Below are 18,967 nucleotides of genomic sequence, written 5' to 3'. Positions count from 1 at the left end.
GGACTAAATACCATTTTGGTTCTCAGTGGTGCTGGGCTTCAGACCCCGATGGCTTATGTATTCATTTATTAAAGTCATATTTCACAGTCCTAAAATTGACTTGTAGCTCTGTAACAAACAGGGACTTTTCATCTTTCTTATTAGTGGGCTCTCTGCACCTTCAGCAGGGCCTGAGATGAGAAGGACCCCTCTGCCATCCACCCCTCGCTGGCCTCCTCTCAGGGGAGCAGGGACTTGCCCGGTGCAGCTGAAGCTGTGCTGCACGTGGCTGCTCCTTTCCAGGTGATGTTAATTCTATTTCAGTTTTTAATGATTCTGAACTTTTCTGTCCCAATATTTAAAAAAATAAAAGAACTTTAATTAATTGTGCCACCACTTGCTTGCTCTATTCTCCATCACCTGCCTCAGTGAAATTGCCTTTTTATTCAGCTATGTAGACCCCCGAAATTTAAGACTCACTCGACTTGAATTTAATTGGAACATGAAGCCCAGTCCCTTTTTCAGACGTTCCTCTGGCCTCTGGTGTTCTGTGCGGTTGGTCCCTTCATGCACAGTTCAGGAGGCATCATGGGGTGCGGAGCGAGTCTCTACCTTCTTTAAACTCCACCCCATCTCTTTCATTCACCCATCTCTCCTCCCTGCTAGGCAGCAAACCCTCCTCCTTCCCTTTTACGCAGGCCTCCTTGGGCTGATGTGGAAAAGAGTGTCTTGATTTCACCCCAAGCAATCTCCTCATCATATAAATCTACGTCGTCCTCTTCCAAAGAGTTCTGGGTTAGCCGAGATCTTTCTGTCTCTTATCTTTTGAGAAGGTGTTTGCAGCCCCTTGAAATGTTTTGCTCCACCAGTTCTCTGCTTGAGGCCTTCAACGCTGACCAGAAAACGTCAAGTCCCTTAAACTGTGTCCTGACGTATCCACATCCTCCCCCAAATGGGCACATACCCTGCTTTTTGGAGGGTTTGAGGGGTGACTCATCTCTGAGCCTCTCTTGGGACTTGACTTCCTGGCTTGGCCCAGCAGTTGCTGCTCTGGGAGAGGTTTGTCCCTTTCCAGGCAAGCTCCAATCCCCCAGGACCAGGAGGTCTCTGAGGGTCTGGGACTTGCGGGTGTGTAGCTGATGGTCGGGACACACGGCTGCTTTGGGGTTGAAGACTTTCCTGCAGGGAAGGTGTGGTCTGGTTCTGCACCCCAGTGTCCCTGTCTCCATACACCGACATGGAGCATCATGGATGGTCTTCTGTCTCCCCCCATCTGCCCTTCTCGTCCCCTGTACGCAGATGGCACTAGAGGAGCCTTTTTTTTTTCCTCACAGTTCTTCACTCACTCACTTCTCCCGTTCCTGACCCTCATTCCTCAAGGGCCTTGGTTGCGGTCTTCTTACGAGCGTGCTTGGCTTGAAGATGACGGCTCTGCCTCACTTGAGAACCCCTGAGCAGGTCTTTCGGTCACCGAGGGCCTTGACATCACCCTGGCCCTTTGTGGTGTCTGTCCCCAGGAACTGGAGCTGGTAAGACGCTGGGTGGGATCTTCCTGACCAGGACCCTCACACCAGAAGCACATTAACAGGGTGACCCGTTCCACCTGAGGCTGCAGCCGTCTCCTCAGGCACCTTCTGACCTAGAGAGAGGACTCCAGTCGTCCATATTCCCCAGAACTTGGTCAGTCGGGAGCCTGGCCCTGGGGCCCGAGCTGCAGCTGTGACAGCTGCTTTTCCTGCGCCATACAAGACCAAATTCTGTTCTGCTGTTCTCTTTGTTTACTGCTTCCTCCTTTTTTATCAGCAGTGAGAATTCAGAGGGGCACTCACATTCTCCTGATGTTTGAATGTCCCTGGTCATGCTGCTACCCTTACAATCTCTTGCTGCAGCCAAACCTGATCTCTCTAACCATGTTCCATGTTCCCCTGTCTCATGTCTTCTTACAAAAGCTCCTTGTGATCAGAAGCTTGAGCCATGAGTCCCAGTGATAATTTGCATTGCCCGGATCTCTTTCAGAACTATAAAGCATGCAAGGATGGATAAGAGGGTGTTTGGGGCTTTGGGACTATATGTAATTTCTACAGGCTGTCCCTGCCAACTTCATCTCCATCCCCATTGCTTCTCCGTGACTCAGATTCGCAATCCCATAATCTACTGATGGCACATTCTAGCCACCACTTGGGATTTCCCTCTCCAGTCCCTGGCGTTATGCTCCCCAGGGTTGGCCCTTGTTTCTGGAAGCGGGCAACCTACCCGGGCTCATGTGTGTGGGCCTGAGAGTCAGCCGCCTTGTGAGAGTTCAGTGTTTGGGGGACAAGCTCAGCAAGTGAGTCCAGGTAGGCCCAAGCCCATCCATCACAGGCCTGTTTTCCTTTTCTTTCCTTTCTGGGGAAAATGGTGGACTTCCTGGCACTCTTGCTGATACCCCCAGCCGTGTGACCCTCTGCCCTCAGGCCATTGAGGGCTCTATCTCATGGCAGTTTGCATGATTTTGTTTGTGTTTTTTTTGGCTCCTGTAGGTTGTGTGAGCATTCTTCTCTGAGCACTCTGGCAGTGATGGGGAGAATATTCCCCATCTGTTCTGGGAGGTACTTTCATTCTCAGCTGCATCCAGGACCTGCCTTGTGTTATAAACATACCACAGTCCCTACTTCTAATATCTTGTGATTCTGGAGCCTTCATCAAGGATTCTGTGTGTTGTCATAGTCCCCTTCCCAGCTCTCCTGGCACCTGCAACCATCCGTGCCTCTTAATTTCCATGTACCTCCCCGCATGGACCCAAAGCCCAGCCACCAGCAGTTTCCACCTTTCATAGCTCACATCAGAGTCTGGTGAGTGTAGGAACCTTAGTGGAAACTTGGGGTGAGGGCATAAGGTGTTGTCACATTGGGAAGTCCATTTCTTTCTTCTCCACCATTCCCTTGAATTTTCCTTCTCATCTCCCATCCCTCTGTCCAGAGTAAGGGCAGTAATAACAGTTCAGTTCAGTTCAGTCACTCAGTTGTGTCCGACTCTTTGCGACCCCATGAATTGCAGCACGCCAGGCCTCCCTGTCCATCACCATCTCCCGGAGTTCACTCACTCACATCCATCAAGTCCGTGATGCCATCCAGCAGGGCAGTAATAACCATTCATCAGCATTTATGATATGTATTGTCAGCATTTTACAGTTATTCATTTACTTCATTAAAAAAGCATTACCTTCTTCCCCTTATTTCTTACAGAATATTACTGTCTCCTATTTGAGAAACCCAAGTCTCACCTACCAAGGCGTGTTATAGAAAAACATTCCCAAGAGGAATTCTGATGAATGAAAGATTCTCTGTCTCATTATAGAGTTCTTAATTCTGCTACAGGAAAGACACTGAGCAGTGACCAGCTGTACGTGTCACTGTCACACACCCATTCTCTCATGGCCAGCCTTGGGTTTGCTCATGGAGTATTTGTTAATAATTATGATATAGGTTGCATACTGAGTGATGATGTGAGAAGCAGAGTGTGAGAAGAGTATTAATAGAGTTGAACTTTGAGTAACTGGAAAAAAAAGTCAGAACTCTGCTTAACCAAGTGTTTTGGTTAAAAATGAGAGTTGGACTGCTTTCCAATAAGTTCAGTAATGGACTTGGCTGTGAACCAGGGTCTCAGCCCTCCTACCTGCCTCTGGCTTCTTTCCTGAGTTTTGGTAATTTAGCCGGCCCCACCACTTAGGGTTGTTGAGAGGCTAGATTGAGACCACCACTGATAAAAAGGTTCATGTGGTTGACCTTTGTTATTATGGTTTTATTTCTCTATTTTTGTTATTATTCAGTCTTAGTTGATGAGGTCCCCCTCTGTTTAGTACCGGTAACTCCACCAGTAACCTGACGCCATTTGACTTTTGTCCCCTCTAGAATCTGTTCCATCAACTCCCCATTCCCTTGTATTCCATGCTGCTTCCCTGACTCATTCCCCTCTGCCTAAAACCGTGTTCCAATATCTACCATCCTGAGAAATTCTCTATTGGGCTTTCCACACTTGGCCTTGGGCCCTAGTCCTCTTCTTTGAACTGTCTGCTCCCTCTTTCAAGGTGACCTCATCTAGTTGTATAGATTTAAATGGCATTTAGATGCCAGTACTACCACATTTGTAACTCTGGTCCTAGATCACCCAAGAGCTTCGAAATATAATATCAGCTTCCTCAGGGTGTCCATTAAGATGTTTAGTTGGCATCTTGAAAAAAAATTGTGATGTAGCTCGGCCTATGTGCCCAGAGACACACACATTCATTTTCTTTGTGTTAATAAATGACACCAGAATCAGCCTAGAAGCTCAAGACTTAAATTGATGAATCCTTTTTGTATTTTCTCTTTTCTTCACTCTTCTCCTCTTAATCTAGCAGTAATTATTTTCATCTCTACCTTGAAAATATCTTTCATATCATCAGCATCTTTATTCCTCATGGCTAACACCATGGTCCAAGCCATACTCTTCTTTTGATTGGACCACTACCGTAGCCCACTGTTCGATTTCATTCTTGCTCAAGCTCCACCTCCTGCCCCAGTCAATTTCCACAGAATAGCCAGAATGAACTTTTTTGAATGTAAATTAAATCATGTCACTTTCCAGCTTCAAATGCCTCAGTAACAGCAGAAAATTCAAACTCCCATAAGTCTTATAGCACTCCATGTCATCTGACCTGCAGCTAGCATTCCAGCCTTGCCTTGTGCTACTCTAGCTTGCTTGCTATATCCCAGCCACACCAGGGTCTCATTCTTATATTCCCAGATCATCCTCAAGTTCTTTCCTGGCTCAGAGCCTTTGTACATCCACCACCTCTTCCTTAACTTGCCAGTTTCATCCTTCTGGTCTCCTTTTAATTATCACCTTTTTAGAGTTCTTTCCTGACTACTCTAAGTAATGTAGACCCTCTCCCATTTAGTTATACTTAATCACAAAATGAATTTAATTTCCTTATTTATCTGTGTAATTTCCATTTCTATTCATGAAATGTAAAGTTTATCAGAGTTAGAACCCTAAGCTTGTTGTTCACTTTTTAGCCCCTCCCTGCGAGTGCCTCAATCCTTGGTACAGAGGACAGTCTCTGTAAATATGAATGAATGCTCCCTGCTCCCAATAGGTTTAGAGCTTACAGGATGAAATAATTCATGAACAGGCATTGACACTCTGCTGTGATAGGTGTGGTAGTGGAGTTAGTTATGGTACATGACCCAAGGGTAGTATAATATGCAGAGAGATATGAAAATGTAATACACTTTAAAGCACTTAATTTTTATTGTAAATAAAAAGAAGCTCATTTTTATCATAGAGAATTTGGAAAATCTAGGAAAGGGTTAAGGCGAAAACATTCATCTGCCATAATCTCCCTAGTGTCATTAAAAACATTGCATTCATAAAACATTACCAGTCTTGCTTCATCTTTTGTGAATAACCTGCTGAACTCACTGATTTTTCTTTTAGAGAGTTTATTTGTTTTGATGAGTCTCAAGGATTCTTTACACAGAATAGGATATTTACCTTTTAGCTGGCATATATATTACAGATATTGTTCTCAACTTGCCATTTGACTTTTAATTTTATTTCATTCAGACTTTTGTTAACAAAACATACTTTGACAGTATAGTTATTATGTATTTAAGAAATAGACAATAGTTCAACTTTAAGAAATTGATTTTTAAGCTTTTGTCATTAGTTTATGGCTTTAGGGAATCTGGTTAGAAAATATATAGAACCATGCCTGTATAGTTTCCTCTTTGAAGAATTTATTGAAGTTAGATGTTTGCCTATTACGTGATCATGTGTGGTTTTTATATTTCTTTTTCATTTAAATTCTACTTTGATGCTTTAGCATTATTTTTACAACAATAATTTTCTGTTTGTATTTTCCTATTTTCCTGTGTCTTTGTTTGGTTTGTTATTTTTAAGGCTATTGAGTCATTCTAGGTGTTCATCTTATGACATGTAATTAGACTTTGTTCGTTTAGAGAGTCTGAGAGCTTTTCTTTGTTTTAACCTATTTATATTTATTAACATAATAGAATTTTTTTACTTTTACTACACAATTTGAATCTTTTCATACTATTTCTTTTAAATGTGTTTTCTGTGTTCGTTATATTTTTTTATTTTTTCCTACAGAAATTAGTATATTAACTCCCTTAACATGAATAATTACCTAACAAGGTAGACACTATAATTACAGATGAGGAAACTGAGGTGCAGAGCAGTAAGGTAACTTGCTCAAGGTGGTACACACACAAGATGCACACACTCAAGGTACACACACAAGGTGGTACACACACAAGGTGGTACACACACACACAAGGTGTACACACTCAAGGTACACGTACAAGGTGGTACACACACAAGGTGGTACACACACACACAAGGTGCACACACTCAAGGGGCACACACACACAAGGTACACACACTAGGTGCACACACAAAAGGGGCACACACACACACAAGGCACACACAAGGTACACAGTAGGTGCACACACAGAAGGTGGTACACTCACAAGGTGCACACACACACAAGGTGCACACACTAGGTGCACACACGGAAGGTGGTACACTCACAAGGTGCACACACACACAAGGTGCACACACTAGGTGCACACACAGAAGGTGGTACACTCACAAGGTGCACACACACAAAGTGCACACATTAGGTGTACATACACAAGGTACACACACAAGCTGGTACAACCAGGACTAAAACTCAGGTATCCTAACCCAGAACCCAAGCCCTGTACTATTTTCCTTCTTAAAGTAAGATAAAGATTGAAATATATCTATTGGATTTAAGTGGTAAGAGCACTACTAAGAGATTGCTGGTGTCTTCCCTGAGATCAATGTTGGGGGTAGTGTCAAGGACAAAGTCCAGGTGATGGGGTTGAAGTTTTGCACTGAGAAGCTGGGAGGTATAGAGGGAGTATAATTAAGACTATTGAAAAAATTTAAATATGATTGAGATACAACTGGATTGCAAATACTACTGCTGCCACAAGGGTAGCTTTTCAAGAGTAAGAGAAATCCAAGCGTCTCGTTTATCAGAGTCAGGAATAAAAGGGAGGCTTTGGAGATAAGGGATGAAGAGGGAGAACCAAGAAGCTGGAAAACACAGCCGAGGTAGAGGTCAGGGGCACTGGGCCGTGCCTTGCAGAGCGGACAGTGGCTGGTGTGTAGTCATCTGACCCATGAAGCTTAGGCTGATCAGTAGGAAGTTAGAAGTTAGCCCTTCTGTGGTCCTCTTGTTTCTTAAAGATGTGATGTGGTTATCTGTAGGGATTGGGCAGGTGACGTTGAAAGGGAGACATTTGGGTGGGGATACAGAGGTGGAGAAAGCAGTTTTGCAATAGACTTGCCAACAGCAAAATGAGGAATTGGGGCTTTAGGTGTGATGGATGTGGGTGATTATTTGACAGAGTGAGGGGACTGTGTGTTTGTTGAGATTAAAACAAAGATGTCCAGGCAGCATACAGTTTCTAGAAAAACTGGGACCCAGGGTACCATATGTGCCAAAGAAGTAGATTTCAGGGGAGTGAGTTGGGAGAGGAGTGTGGGTGTGCCAAAATGCAGGAAGCTGAAAACTCCAGTGTGTGGGGTGAAGGATGAGTGTGAGCACATGAAGGATGAGTGTGAGCACATGAAGGACAAGCGTGGGTGAGTGTGGGCACGTGGAGGGTGAGCTTGGGCATGTGGAGGTGAGTGTGGGAATGTGGAGGCGAGTGTGGGTATGTGGAGGCGAGTGTGGGCACGTGGAAGGCAAGTGTGGGCACATGGAGGTGAGTGTGGGCACGTGGAGGGTGAGTGTGGGCATGCAGAGGACGCATGTGAGCATGTGACTAAAGCCAATTGGAAGATGAAGCCATTGGACTTAGGGACATCCAGGGCATTGGTCATTCTGTCCACACAGATGGTCACATCTCCTTTGTGAAGGTGGATATTGGGTGACAAGCTGGTTACTGAAGTAAGCAGTGCGGGTGGGAGTCAGAATGAAGGATCAAAGAACTTCTTGCTTGTGGATTCCTGCATAGCAGCAGTGGTGTGTGGGGCTTATTTTTAAGGGATGTTATTAGGTCATTCAGATGGACTATATTCCTTGAGGATATGGAATCAAATCAAGGTAAACCATTCTTGGCTTATAATGGCTTCTCCCTCACCCTGCATAAGAAAATGGAGATAATAGGAAGTAATTCTCTGTGTTTCACTTGAAACAATAATGAAAAAGGTGCATATTGAAGTTTCAAGGCCAAGTTTGGGTTGTTTTCCTTTCATCTGAGGGTTATTTCTGAAAGCCATTAGAAATGTTCCATGTGGCTGGTTCTTCTTTTGCTGGTCACCAGAAGGTGACCTTTTTACCTTATTTTGAAAATCCATGTCAATTGCCAAGGTAATATCCTAGCCTAATACAAGACCTTTTTGGATAGTTCTAGTGGGAAGCTGAAACATAAATTGTTTGGAGGTTGGACAGCTGTGATGAATGCCTTCAACCCCTTCTGCAAAACTGACTCCTGCCTTGTGTGTTGCAGGTGATATTTGAATCCGTCTCTCTGAAGGGCCATCCTGGCTACATCGCTGTGGACGAGGTTCGGGTCCTTGCCCATCCATGCAGTAAGTCTCTTCCCTGCTCTAAGCACAGCCTTGTTTCATGTGGTTTGGAGGCTGCAATCCCTGCTATTCATTCAGCTCACAAACATCTCTCACTCTCTCTCTTTTTTAATCCTTCAAAAAATGCTTACATACTCAATGCAATCAGTCCTGAATAAATCCATAATTTCGCTGGCCTGTTCAACAGGCAAGCACCTCCAGGAATTTGCAGAGAGTGGCAAAACATCTTCGTTTGAATCTCTCTTCATTATTAAAGAAGTCTAAAGTCCTGATTGTTTATTAGTGGGATTCAGACCACTGAAGTGGAAGAATTAGAGGGCTCTGGATAGAATCTTGTGCAATTGTCTTAAAAAAGGAACCAACACCAAAAACACTGAGCAAATTAGCACACTGTTCACTCACAGGGAAAAGTACCACTAAGCTATTAATTCTTTAAAAGTAATTTTAAATACCCTCATCAACTCTGTGTAGGCGTAGGGAGAGATTTCTCACAGTGGCTAGTACTTATGGTACAGGGTTGAGAGTTCTCAAAGGCATTGTACTCCATGCCCAGACCATTTCCACTGAAAGTTCTCTCTCTCTACTGTATTTAGGCTAAGATATTTGAATGTATTTGAGCAAGGAACTGTGGGTCCCAGGTTCACTATAGACATCTCAGAGGGGACCAGTCCTGGGTACAGGTAGTTGAAAGGGCGTCATATCTTGTGACATTTGATGGAGGTATTATAATCAAAGGGGTATGCATATGGATTAAGGCAGCCCGGGAGAAGGCAATGGCACCCCACTGCAGTACTCTTGCCTGGAGAATCCCAGGGACAGAGGAGCCTAGTGGGCTGCCATCTATGGGGTGGCACAGAGTCAGACACGACTGAAGTGACTTAGCAGCAGCAGCATACAAGGGCTGGCTAGGTTGCCAGCCCCATTAGCTAGTGTCTGCAGATTGGAGATTCCCATTAGTTCCTTGGCAGGTTTCAGGTAACTAACTCCTAGGATTTTCCTTTCTCTGCTTCTAGCTTAAAGCCACAAGCCATTCTGTGGGCTCTGGTGCAGTTTGCTGTTCCTCAAGAGATGTCATATGTCCTGTCTTTTGATGCCTTTTGTTCCTCCCGTTTTGAGGCTATTCTCATTTCTGCCCCATCCATGTTGCTTTTTATTTTAAGTATTTATTTGGCTGTGCTTAGTCTTAGTGTGGCTTGCAAACTCTTTGTTGTGGCATGTGGGATCTAGGTCTCTGACCAGGGCTTCAGCCCGGGCCCCCTGCATTGAGAGTGTGGAGTCTTAGCCACTTGGACCGCCCCTGCCCCCGGGAAGTCCCCATGTTGCTTTCAGTGGACTGATTCTTTCCACTTCTGCTGCAGTGACTTTGTCACAGGCTTAGGCATCACTTCCTTCCTGGCACTCCAGTGGCATTGTTTGACCTGTTGTCTTAGGTCACCATCTCTAGAGGAATTTGAGGTGAGTTCCAAGGGGCTTTGGCAAGACAACATTTCGGGTAACTGTGTTTGGGGTCTGTGCAAGAGACACCTCCTTCCTAGAAGTCAGTCAGCATCTCAGGAATGCTGACATCCTGTCAGATGACTCGCCATAACTTTGGCCTAAGGAATCTACCTTTGTGTTGTGGATATACTGATGAGCCCCTCTTACAAGGATGAAATCTCCGCATCCCTTGATCTTTGATATCTGTGTCTGCTGCCCATTGGAGAATAATTGTTGACCTCAGACCACTTCAGGAGACATCTGCTCTACATGTGGTCCGCTTAGCCTCACATACTGTGCAGGAGTGACCTGTACAGCCCCCACTTTTGAGCAAGTCTCTCTGAGACAGGCTTTGTGCTTTCCCCAAGCCCTGCACGCATCCTGTCCTTGGAGCTGCATCCAGCTGCTGCCTCCTGCTTGGCCTGTGCAGGACGCTTGTACTAGGTCTTTCTAGTAGGTGACCTTGGGCTCTTCCCTGAAGGATCCGGCTTGGTTCTCTCTCCTGGGATCCCAGAACTCTGTCCTCTGCTTTGCCTTCGCCTTCACCATGAGAGCCAACCTGACCTTGTCTCTTCTCCCAGTCTTGGCTCTGCCTGAACTCTGCACACCATCCATGGTTTGCTGTTGCGGCCACACGCTTCCTTCTCTCAGAGAAATCTCCACGGGGGAGAGCTCTCTGGAGGGTCTACCCTCAGAGTCTCATGGCTTCTCTTGGAATCCTCCTTCCATCGGGGCTGCTTCTGAGTTTAGGATTTTTCTGACAGCTTCATACTCCCCCTGCTGAGGAGAGAGTAGATGACTTGGTTATGGAATTGCCAAGAGCCAGTTACCCAGCAAATGGGCCATGCGACATAACTCAGGAAGATGTGCCCCTGACTGTGTTCTTGCATAATGTGCTTCATCTGAGTTCAGCCTAGATGCTTAGGAGGCTTAAGCTTAAACTTCCCAGAAATCAAAACATGAGGACTCTGTGATAGGGGCTGGAATTGGAAAATCCCATTTAACTCTACATACAAATATTGGTGGTGCACATAGTCCTCTGTGATCTATCGTGAGTCGTGTTGAGTTGACCAGGGCCTAGCCAAAGCCCATTCTGCATGCTCCGTTCATATCCAGTTTGGGTTTTTATTCATTCTTTCTTTCAGTAGTCAATTATTAAGCATTAGTTATGTGTCAGGAACTCCTGCTGGACCCAGGGGATACTCGTGACCAAGATAGATAGGTCTTTGTCCCCATGGTGTATACTTAGCAGATGGACAGAGGGAGTTCAGACAGTTCAGTCGGTCAGTTGTGTCTTACTATTTACCACCCCATGGACTTCCCTGTCCATTGCAGGCTCCTGGAGTTTGCTCAGACTCATGCCTATCAAGTTGGTGATGTCATACAACCATCTCATCCTCTGTCGTCCCCTTCTCCTCCTGCCTTCAGTCTTTCCCAGCATCAGGGTCTTTTCCAATGAGTCAGTTCTTCTCATCAGGTGGCCAAAGTATTGGAGCTTCAGCTTCAGCATCAGTCCTTCCAATGAATATTCAGGACTGATTTCCTTTAGGATGGACTGGTTGGATCTCCTTGCAGTTCAAGGGACTCTCAGGAGTGTTCTCCAACACCACAGTTCAAAAGCATCAATTCTTCGGCGCTCAGCCTTCTTTATGGTCTAACTCTCATATCCATACATGACTACTGGAAAAACCATAGCTTTGACTAAATGGACCTTTGTCGGCAAAGTAATGTCTCCGCTTTTTAATATGCTGTCTAGGTTGGTCATAACTTTTCTTCCGAGGAGTAAGCATCTTTTAATTTCATGGCTGCAGTCATTGTCTGCAGTGATTTTGGAGCCCAAGAAAATAAAGTCTGTCAGTGTTTCCATTGTTTCCCCATCTATTTACCATGATGTGATGGGATCAGAAGCCATGATTTTAGTTTTCTGAATGTTGAGTTTTAAGCCAACTTTTTCACTTTCTTCTTTCACTTTCATCAAGAGGCTTTTTAGTTCCTCTTCACTTCCTGCCATAAGGGTGGTGTCATCTGCATATCTGAGGTTATTGATATTTCTCCCAGCAATCTTGATTCCAGCTCATGCTTCTTCCAGCCCAGCGTTTCTCATGGTGTATTCTGCATATAAGTTAAGTAAACAGGGTGACAACATACAGCCTTGGCATACTCCTTTTCCAGTTTGGAACCAGTTTGTTGTTACATGTCTGATTCTATTGTTGCTTCTTGACCTGCATACAGATTTCTCAGGAGGCAGGTCAGGTGGTCTGGTATTCCCATCTCTTGAAGAACTTTCCACAGTTTGTTGTGATTCACACAGTCAAAGGCTTTGGCATAGTCAATGAAGAAGAAACAGATGCGTTTTCTGGAATTTTCTTGCTTTTTATAAGATCCAGCAGATGTTGGCAATTTGATCTCTGGTTCCTCTGCCTTTCCTAAATCCAGCTTGAACATCTGGAAGTTCTTGATTCACATACTGTTGAAGTCTGGCTTGGAGAATTTTGAGCATTACTTTGCTAGCGTGTGAAATGAGTGCAGTTGTGTGGTAGTTTGAGCATTCTTTGGCATTGCCTTTGGGATTGGAATGAAAACTGACCTTTTCCAGTTCTGTGGCCACTGCAGAGTTTTCCAAATTTGCTGGCATACTGAGTGCAGCACTTTCACAGCATCATCTTTTAGGATGTGAAACAGCTCAACTGAAATTCCATCACCTTCACTAGCTTTGTTCGTAGGAATGCTTCCTAAGGCCCACTTGAGTTCACACTCCAGAGGGAGAAAAAATACTAAATAGGTAACTAATATTAAATAAATCACTAATGTAATTTTAGATCATGATAAGTATTAGGAATCTAACAAATGTGAGGGACTGGGATGTGGAGGGGCTCCTTAGGTAAAGTGGTCGGGGAGATGTCTTTGAAGATGTGGTCTGAGCTGAGATCCAAGTCATAGAAGGAGTTCACTGCATGAAGGTTCCGGGAGGGGGCATCTAGGCAGAGGAAACGGGAAGTGGTGAGACCCTGCAGGGGAGTCACTTTGATAGTGCCAGAGTGTCCTGGGTGTGGGGATCGTGGAAGGGGAGCATGGAGGAAGGTGTTTCTTGGTGAAAGGGAAGCAGGGCCCTGAGCATGATTGTTGAGTGGTTACATTTGAACCTAAGTACAGGGAAGTACTTCCAGAGGGGTTTATGTTGGGGATGGATAGGATCTCATTTAATTTTTAAGAGATCACTTCAGCCATTCTGTGAAGGATGGGTTGAAGGAGGAAGAGAAAAGAATAAAGAAATCAGGACACCAATCAGTTCTGGAGTCATGCAAGAGATGGTGTGTCCTGGACCAGGGTGGTGGCAAGACATCCATTCACCATCCAGCATGTTTAGTGAGCATGAGCTCCATGCCAGGCGCTAGTCTGGGTTTGTGGGAATGAGCAAGACAGATTCATTCTGTGCCTTCATGGGCAACTTCCACTGATGTGAGGAGACTGAAAAGGAAAACAAATAATCAGGTAATTATCTGATCTATAACAGATGGTATGTTAGTCCACCAAGCTGCCGTCACAAAACATAGAAACTGGGTGGCTTCATAAGAATTTCATTTTCTTATGGTTCTGGAGGTCCCCAAGTCCAAGATACGGGTGGCGTGTGTCTCCTCACATGGTCTTTCCTCCGTGTACACGTGCCCCTGGTGTGTCTTTATGTGTCCAGATTTTCTTTTATAAGGACAGCAGTCAGATCGGGCTGGAGCTCGCCCTAACAGCCTCATTTGAAGATAGTCACCCTTTTACGTCTCTGTTACCAAATACAGTCACAGTCTGAGCTATTGAGCATTACGACTAAAAAGATGGGAATTTGAGGAGGGGGCACAATTCAGCTTGTAACCGATGGTAAGCAGTGCCGTAAGGAAATTTAGAGGGGGAGAGAGATGGTGGACAGATGAGAGATGCATTTAGGAGGTAGAATCCACTAGTCCTATGCAATCAGAGCAGGATCCAGAGGCATCAAAAATGGTGCACTCTTAGATTTATAGAATTGGCTGGGTGTTTGATTCTAGGGAGGAAGTGCTGCCTTTCAAGGTACCTACTGTGCACGGGTCCTGGAGTCTGCTCATGAGCCCAAGAGTTGTGCAACCTGCTAGTAGCTTCTGAACTGATCTTTGAACTGACAGTGCTTTTACCACAATCTCAGCCTTAACGCATTTGTGACTTCACTCACCATTCTTAAAAATTTAGCTACATTAAAAAAAAAAAAACCATCCTCTTTAGATCCTCAGGCTTCGTAATTCTCCACTCCAGTTCTCTAAAGCATTTTTAAAAAATTAACGTATGGTCAGAGTTTTATCAATAAGCAATTCCACTGAATATTCCAAAAATTCCAAGAGGCTTAATGAATGATTTGCAATTGTACTCTCCATCGATTTGAGCTGAAGTAATGACTCTAAACACTTGCCTCACAGCTTCCAAAACAGTGACCGGAAGTTAGGTGTGTTACTGAATGGAAATTATTTTCTCTTACAAACTGAGACCTCTCCTCTATATTTTATACCCCATTTAACATTTTTGAGTTATTCTGCAAGTATTTTAGCCATAGTTACCCTCTGCTGCTGTTTCTCTGTGTCACCATTAGCAGGGCCACTGCAGTTATAACCGTGGACGATAAATGCCAGCACAATTTTCCACTCAATTTCTAAGTTTCTAGCTCCTAGGTTGACTTTTAGAGTTTTTTCAGCTTTTTCCCCCCGTCATAACCTTGCGGGGCCATGTCGTGAGCCCACGGTCTGCAGCACGTTTTTAATGTATGTAATGCACTTTCTTCTCAATTGTGTGGCTTCCTACTGAGCACTGTCAGGTTTAAAGAGCGAGATAAAGGGCACAATAATATGTCTTCAGATGCTGCACTGACATCTGCAGGAGCTTAAATGTCACCAACATCAAGGCGTTTTGCCCCAAATGCACAGCCAGTTTTCTGTTCATCCCATTCCACAAGGTCGCATTTTGGGGGAGCTGGGTCTCAGTGGGGAGTGAGTGTGGGATGCTTAAAAACCCCACGCTGGTGGCTGGTCTGGGCCCCGAGGCTGTCTGTGTGTGTTGGAAGGTTGAGTTAAAGCGGGTGGCCTCATATCTTTCTTGGAGCTGTAGATGCTGGAGGAAAGTCACCGCTGGGAGAGGACAGGGCTCAGGGGGAGACTGGAGTTGGGGGCTGGGCTGGGAGGAGGATATGGAGGCCAGGAACTTCAGGAACTGGACCACACTGGTCTCCAGCATAAGGAACATCTGCCAGAGCTGGAGATGAAGCCAGGACTCAGAGTGATGGCATGTGGAGAGGGTGCTAAGCAGGAGGAATGTGGTCTGGGAAGGTTCCTGTGTTGAGAACCATGATCTAGGGCTGGCGTGCAAGTGATGCTTCAGTGTGACACTTGCAGGGGTTGGGGCATCTCTGGACCTAGGGGTTCAGCCCGGGCAAGACTGGCCGGTGGAAATTGTTCCCTGTGAAGCTGTGTCTCAGAGTCCACCAACTAGAAGAGCGTGCCTATAGTCATGTTTTGTTGAGCCTGGATGATGTTTTAATAAATTCAGTCACAATTTTAGGGACTTCTCTGGTGGTCTAGTGGCTGGGACTCCATGCTTCCAATGAAGAAGGCTTAGATGAAATCCTTGGTTGGGAAACAGATCCCACGTGCCTCAGGGTGTGGCCAAAACAAATTAATTAAATAAATGATACTAGCAACTATTTTTTTAAAAAAAGATTTTAGAATGAGTGCTTTCATCTAAAGCCTGAATTTCTTATTTGCTGTTAGCAGTCAGATGATTGGCTGTCTCAAGCATAGCTGTATGGCCACCATGTGCTGGATTTAGGGAACTGCTAGCTGCCCCCTTCCCACAGGTCACAGGGTCCTCATCACTCCTTATTGTGTCCTCAGTGCTAAGGCTGGTGTTGGATTCCCGTTATTAGCGTGCTTGCGTGCGCTGCTGCTTTTCTGATACAGAGAACTCTTTATTTTCCCCCAGCTCTCTATGAAAGTGGGGCAATGAAGATGGGAGCAAGGAGGTGGCAGTTTTGTTTTTGTTTGTTTTACACTGAACCACTTCCTCTCTTTACATAACTGTGAGACTCCTGCAGGTGCATGGGTTCATTATCTCTGCTATATGTAAACCCTTGGTGCTTTACCAGAACTATTCACACCAGGGGCCATGAAGTCTCTAAATTCTCTCTCACTGAACCTGGAAGAGAGGGAGGAAGATGGGTTGCAGATGAAAGAACCAAGGCATGAGGTCTGCTGCTTTGAAGAAGGGAGGCACCAGAAGCAAGCAGGAGACATCGATCCGAAGAAGATTGCACAAGTCCCAGAGGTTTAACCATTTGCCCTGGGTCCCCAGGGGTAGGGGGAGACCTCCCTTTGAAAAACGCAACACGAAGCCTTATAACACTGGCGCTAAGACTCCACGCCTCCTGCCTACCATGGAGTAGATGTTCCTCCCTCCTTCAAACTGGTGGCATAAACGGGGCCTACAGGGTTCCTACTATTCCCACTTAAGAATTGACTTAAACTGATAGTTCCAAAAATAACATTACAAAATTATACAGGAGAGTGAAAAGGAAGCCATTTCAGACAATCAAAGCAGCGTGACATTTGTCAGGCTGACTGGATGCACGGATCCTCAGCTGAAGAAACTCGTGAGAGGGCTTCCCTGGGCCTTAGACTCTTGACGCCATCTAGTCGTGGGACCCTGGGTGGTGGCATGAGGGGGACTCTGAGCTGCTGTCACTTCATTTAAAAACGTGAGCAGCAGGTGTATGTTTTCACACAGGAGGTCTGCCTGATCACGCCAAGGTCTTCGGCGTGTGTTGAGCATTGCGGGTAGTGACACAGTTTATGGAGCAGATAGTTCAAAGGGTGAAGGCCACGGGGACAAATGCTGTGGAAAGGGATCTCTCGTGATAAAATATTCCAGAGCAACGAGAAGAACCTGGAGAACCAGCACAGCTTTGCCTGGGAGCTCTTTCTTTGAACCTTGGACTCTAAGTGAAGTCACTGGTCTCTTCTTGCCTACGAGGCAAGAGAATGTTCTGGTTAAATGGTGAAATCTGGGGCTAAAACAGAGCTGGACTTAATTCTGTTCCTGTCGTTAATGCCATGTAGCATTGGACAACTTAAACTTGGCGAGCCTTGGTTTCTGCATCTCTGAAAGCGAAGTAATAGTAGTCTACTTTAGGAATCTTAAGACGTTAACTTCATTAAAACATGTAAAACACCACCATACCTAGCACTGTAGGAGCTTTCAGTAAATGATGTATTATCATTGCTTGTCCGTCTGGGTATTTGAATCTCTCTGGGAAGATAGCCAGGGGCCTTCATTGAACCTCCTTGATCCTCTTAAGAAGTCTCCATTTGATCACATTCCAGAGCTGTTCATTGATTGGTTCATCATTGATTTAGTTGATATGCTAGGGATCCTTGGCACTTTTGTGCCTTGATGAAGAAACTCATTCTTCTAGACCTAGATTGTCGATCCACCCATCTTTGGAGAGCTTGTATAGGTGTGGACCTCTCTCTACAAACAAGAAAAGAGATGAACCTGGGTTGCTGCTGCTGCTGCTGCTGCTAAGTCGCTTCAGTAGTGTCCGACTCTGTGCGACCCCACAGATAGCAGCCCACCAGGCTTCCCCGTCCCTGGGATTCTCCAGGCAAGAACACTGGAGTGGGTTGCCATTTCCTTCTCCAATGCATGAAAGTGAAAAGTGAAAGTGAGGTTGCTCAGTCGCGTCTGACTCTTCGCGACCCCATGGACTACAGCCTACCAGGCTCTCCCGTCCATGGGATTTTCCAGGCAAGAGTACTGGAGTGGGGTGCCATCGCATTACCCAACATAAAACATGTTTATTTCTAGAATCGATTGCCCAGGGACATCATGAGATTCATTTGAAAGTCCTTTCCCAAGTCCTTGGAATAAATGCCCTACCTCCTTCCCATCCTGAGTTACCATAAAGAGTGCACACTCTGAACAGGTCTTGAATTCTCTATGCCTTGGTTCATTCACTGTAAAGTAGAAATAATACCATCACCAACTGCATTGGGTTAAATGAGTTACTGTATGTAGACACGGCACGTGACACCAAGCACGTACTAAGCCACGAGTGAGTGAAGGCCACTGGTGTTCTCCTCCTCTGTCCTTCCATCCTCTTCTCTTTGGTCCCCTCCCCCCCACCATTGTCCTCAGTATCAGCATCATCACCAAGGCCAGGTGTTGTGGGGTTTTTTCTTTCTGCTTACCCAGGCTACAGGGAGGTGTCTTCTAGGGTGAGCCCTCCACTTCTCCAGCTTCCTCTTCCAAACATGACAGGTTTGCCCAGAAGCTAATAATATGGATTTTGAGGCTCTCAGAGAGCAGGACTCCTGTCTTGCCTCCCCTAGTTTCTGGCTGTCTGACCATGCCAGATCCCATAACCCTTCAGAGCATTGATTTTCTTATCGCTAAAATGGAGTTACTGCCCACCTTGTGGGTTTATCTGAGTTTTGAGTAAGGTGATGCGTGTGAATGTCTAAGAACAGTACCTGGCCCATTGTAAGTGGTCACTCCACAGTAGCTGTTCACTGAGCCAGGCCATCTCCCAAGCACAAAAGTGCCCGCCCAGTGTCCACCCTGAGCTGCCATCCACTGACAGGAAAGCAGTCAGGCTGTTGAACTCTGTCTTCATATGCTTTTTGGCTTCTCTCTTAGGAAAAGCACCTCATTTTCTGCGGCTCCAAAATGTTGAAGTGAACGTGGGGCAGAACGCCACATTTCAGTGCATTGCTGGCGGAAAGTGGTCTCAGCATGACAAACTTTGGCTCCAGGTAAGGATGGGAGGGGCCACCTGCTCACACCTGTGCAACCCTTTGGGAAGGGAAGAAAATGTGTACTGTGAGAAAGGGCTTGGTGG

The 18,967-nt window shown here is 45.5% G+C and overlaps 1 protein-coding gene across 1 annotated transcript in view; it reads left to right on the top strand.

The window, feature by feature from the left end:
• PTPRT (protein tyrosine phosphatase receptor type T) overlaps positions 1-18,967 on the top strand; it is an 815,678-nt gene that overhangs the window by 97,473 nt on the left and 699,238 nt on the right. Inside the window, exons 3-4 of the mRNA XM_068986822.1 lie at positions 8,508-8,589; positions 18,766-18,881. Coding sequence (XP_068842923.1) covers positions 8,508-8,589; positions 18,766-18,881 — 198 coding nt within the window. The remainder of the gene's footprint in view (positions 1-8,507; positions 8,590-18,765; positions 18,882-18,967) is intronic.

This window comes from Capricornis sumatraensis, chromosome 15 (assembly GCF_032405125.1).
Source record: "Capricornis sumatraensis isolate serow.1 chromosome 15, serow.2, whole genome shotgun sequence".
Classification (NCBI taxonomy): domain Eukaryota; kingdom Metazoa; phylum Chordata; class Mammalia; order Artiodactyla; family Bovidae; genus Capricornis; species Capricornis sumatraensis.
This window is presented reverse-complemented; position numbering and strand designations above follow the sequence as displayed.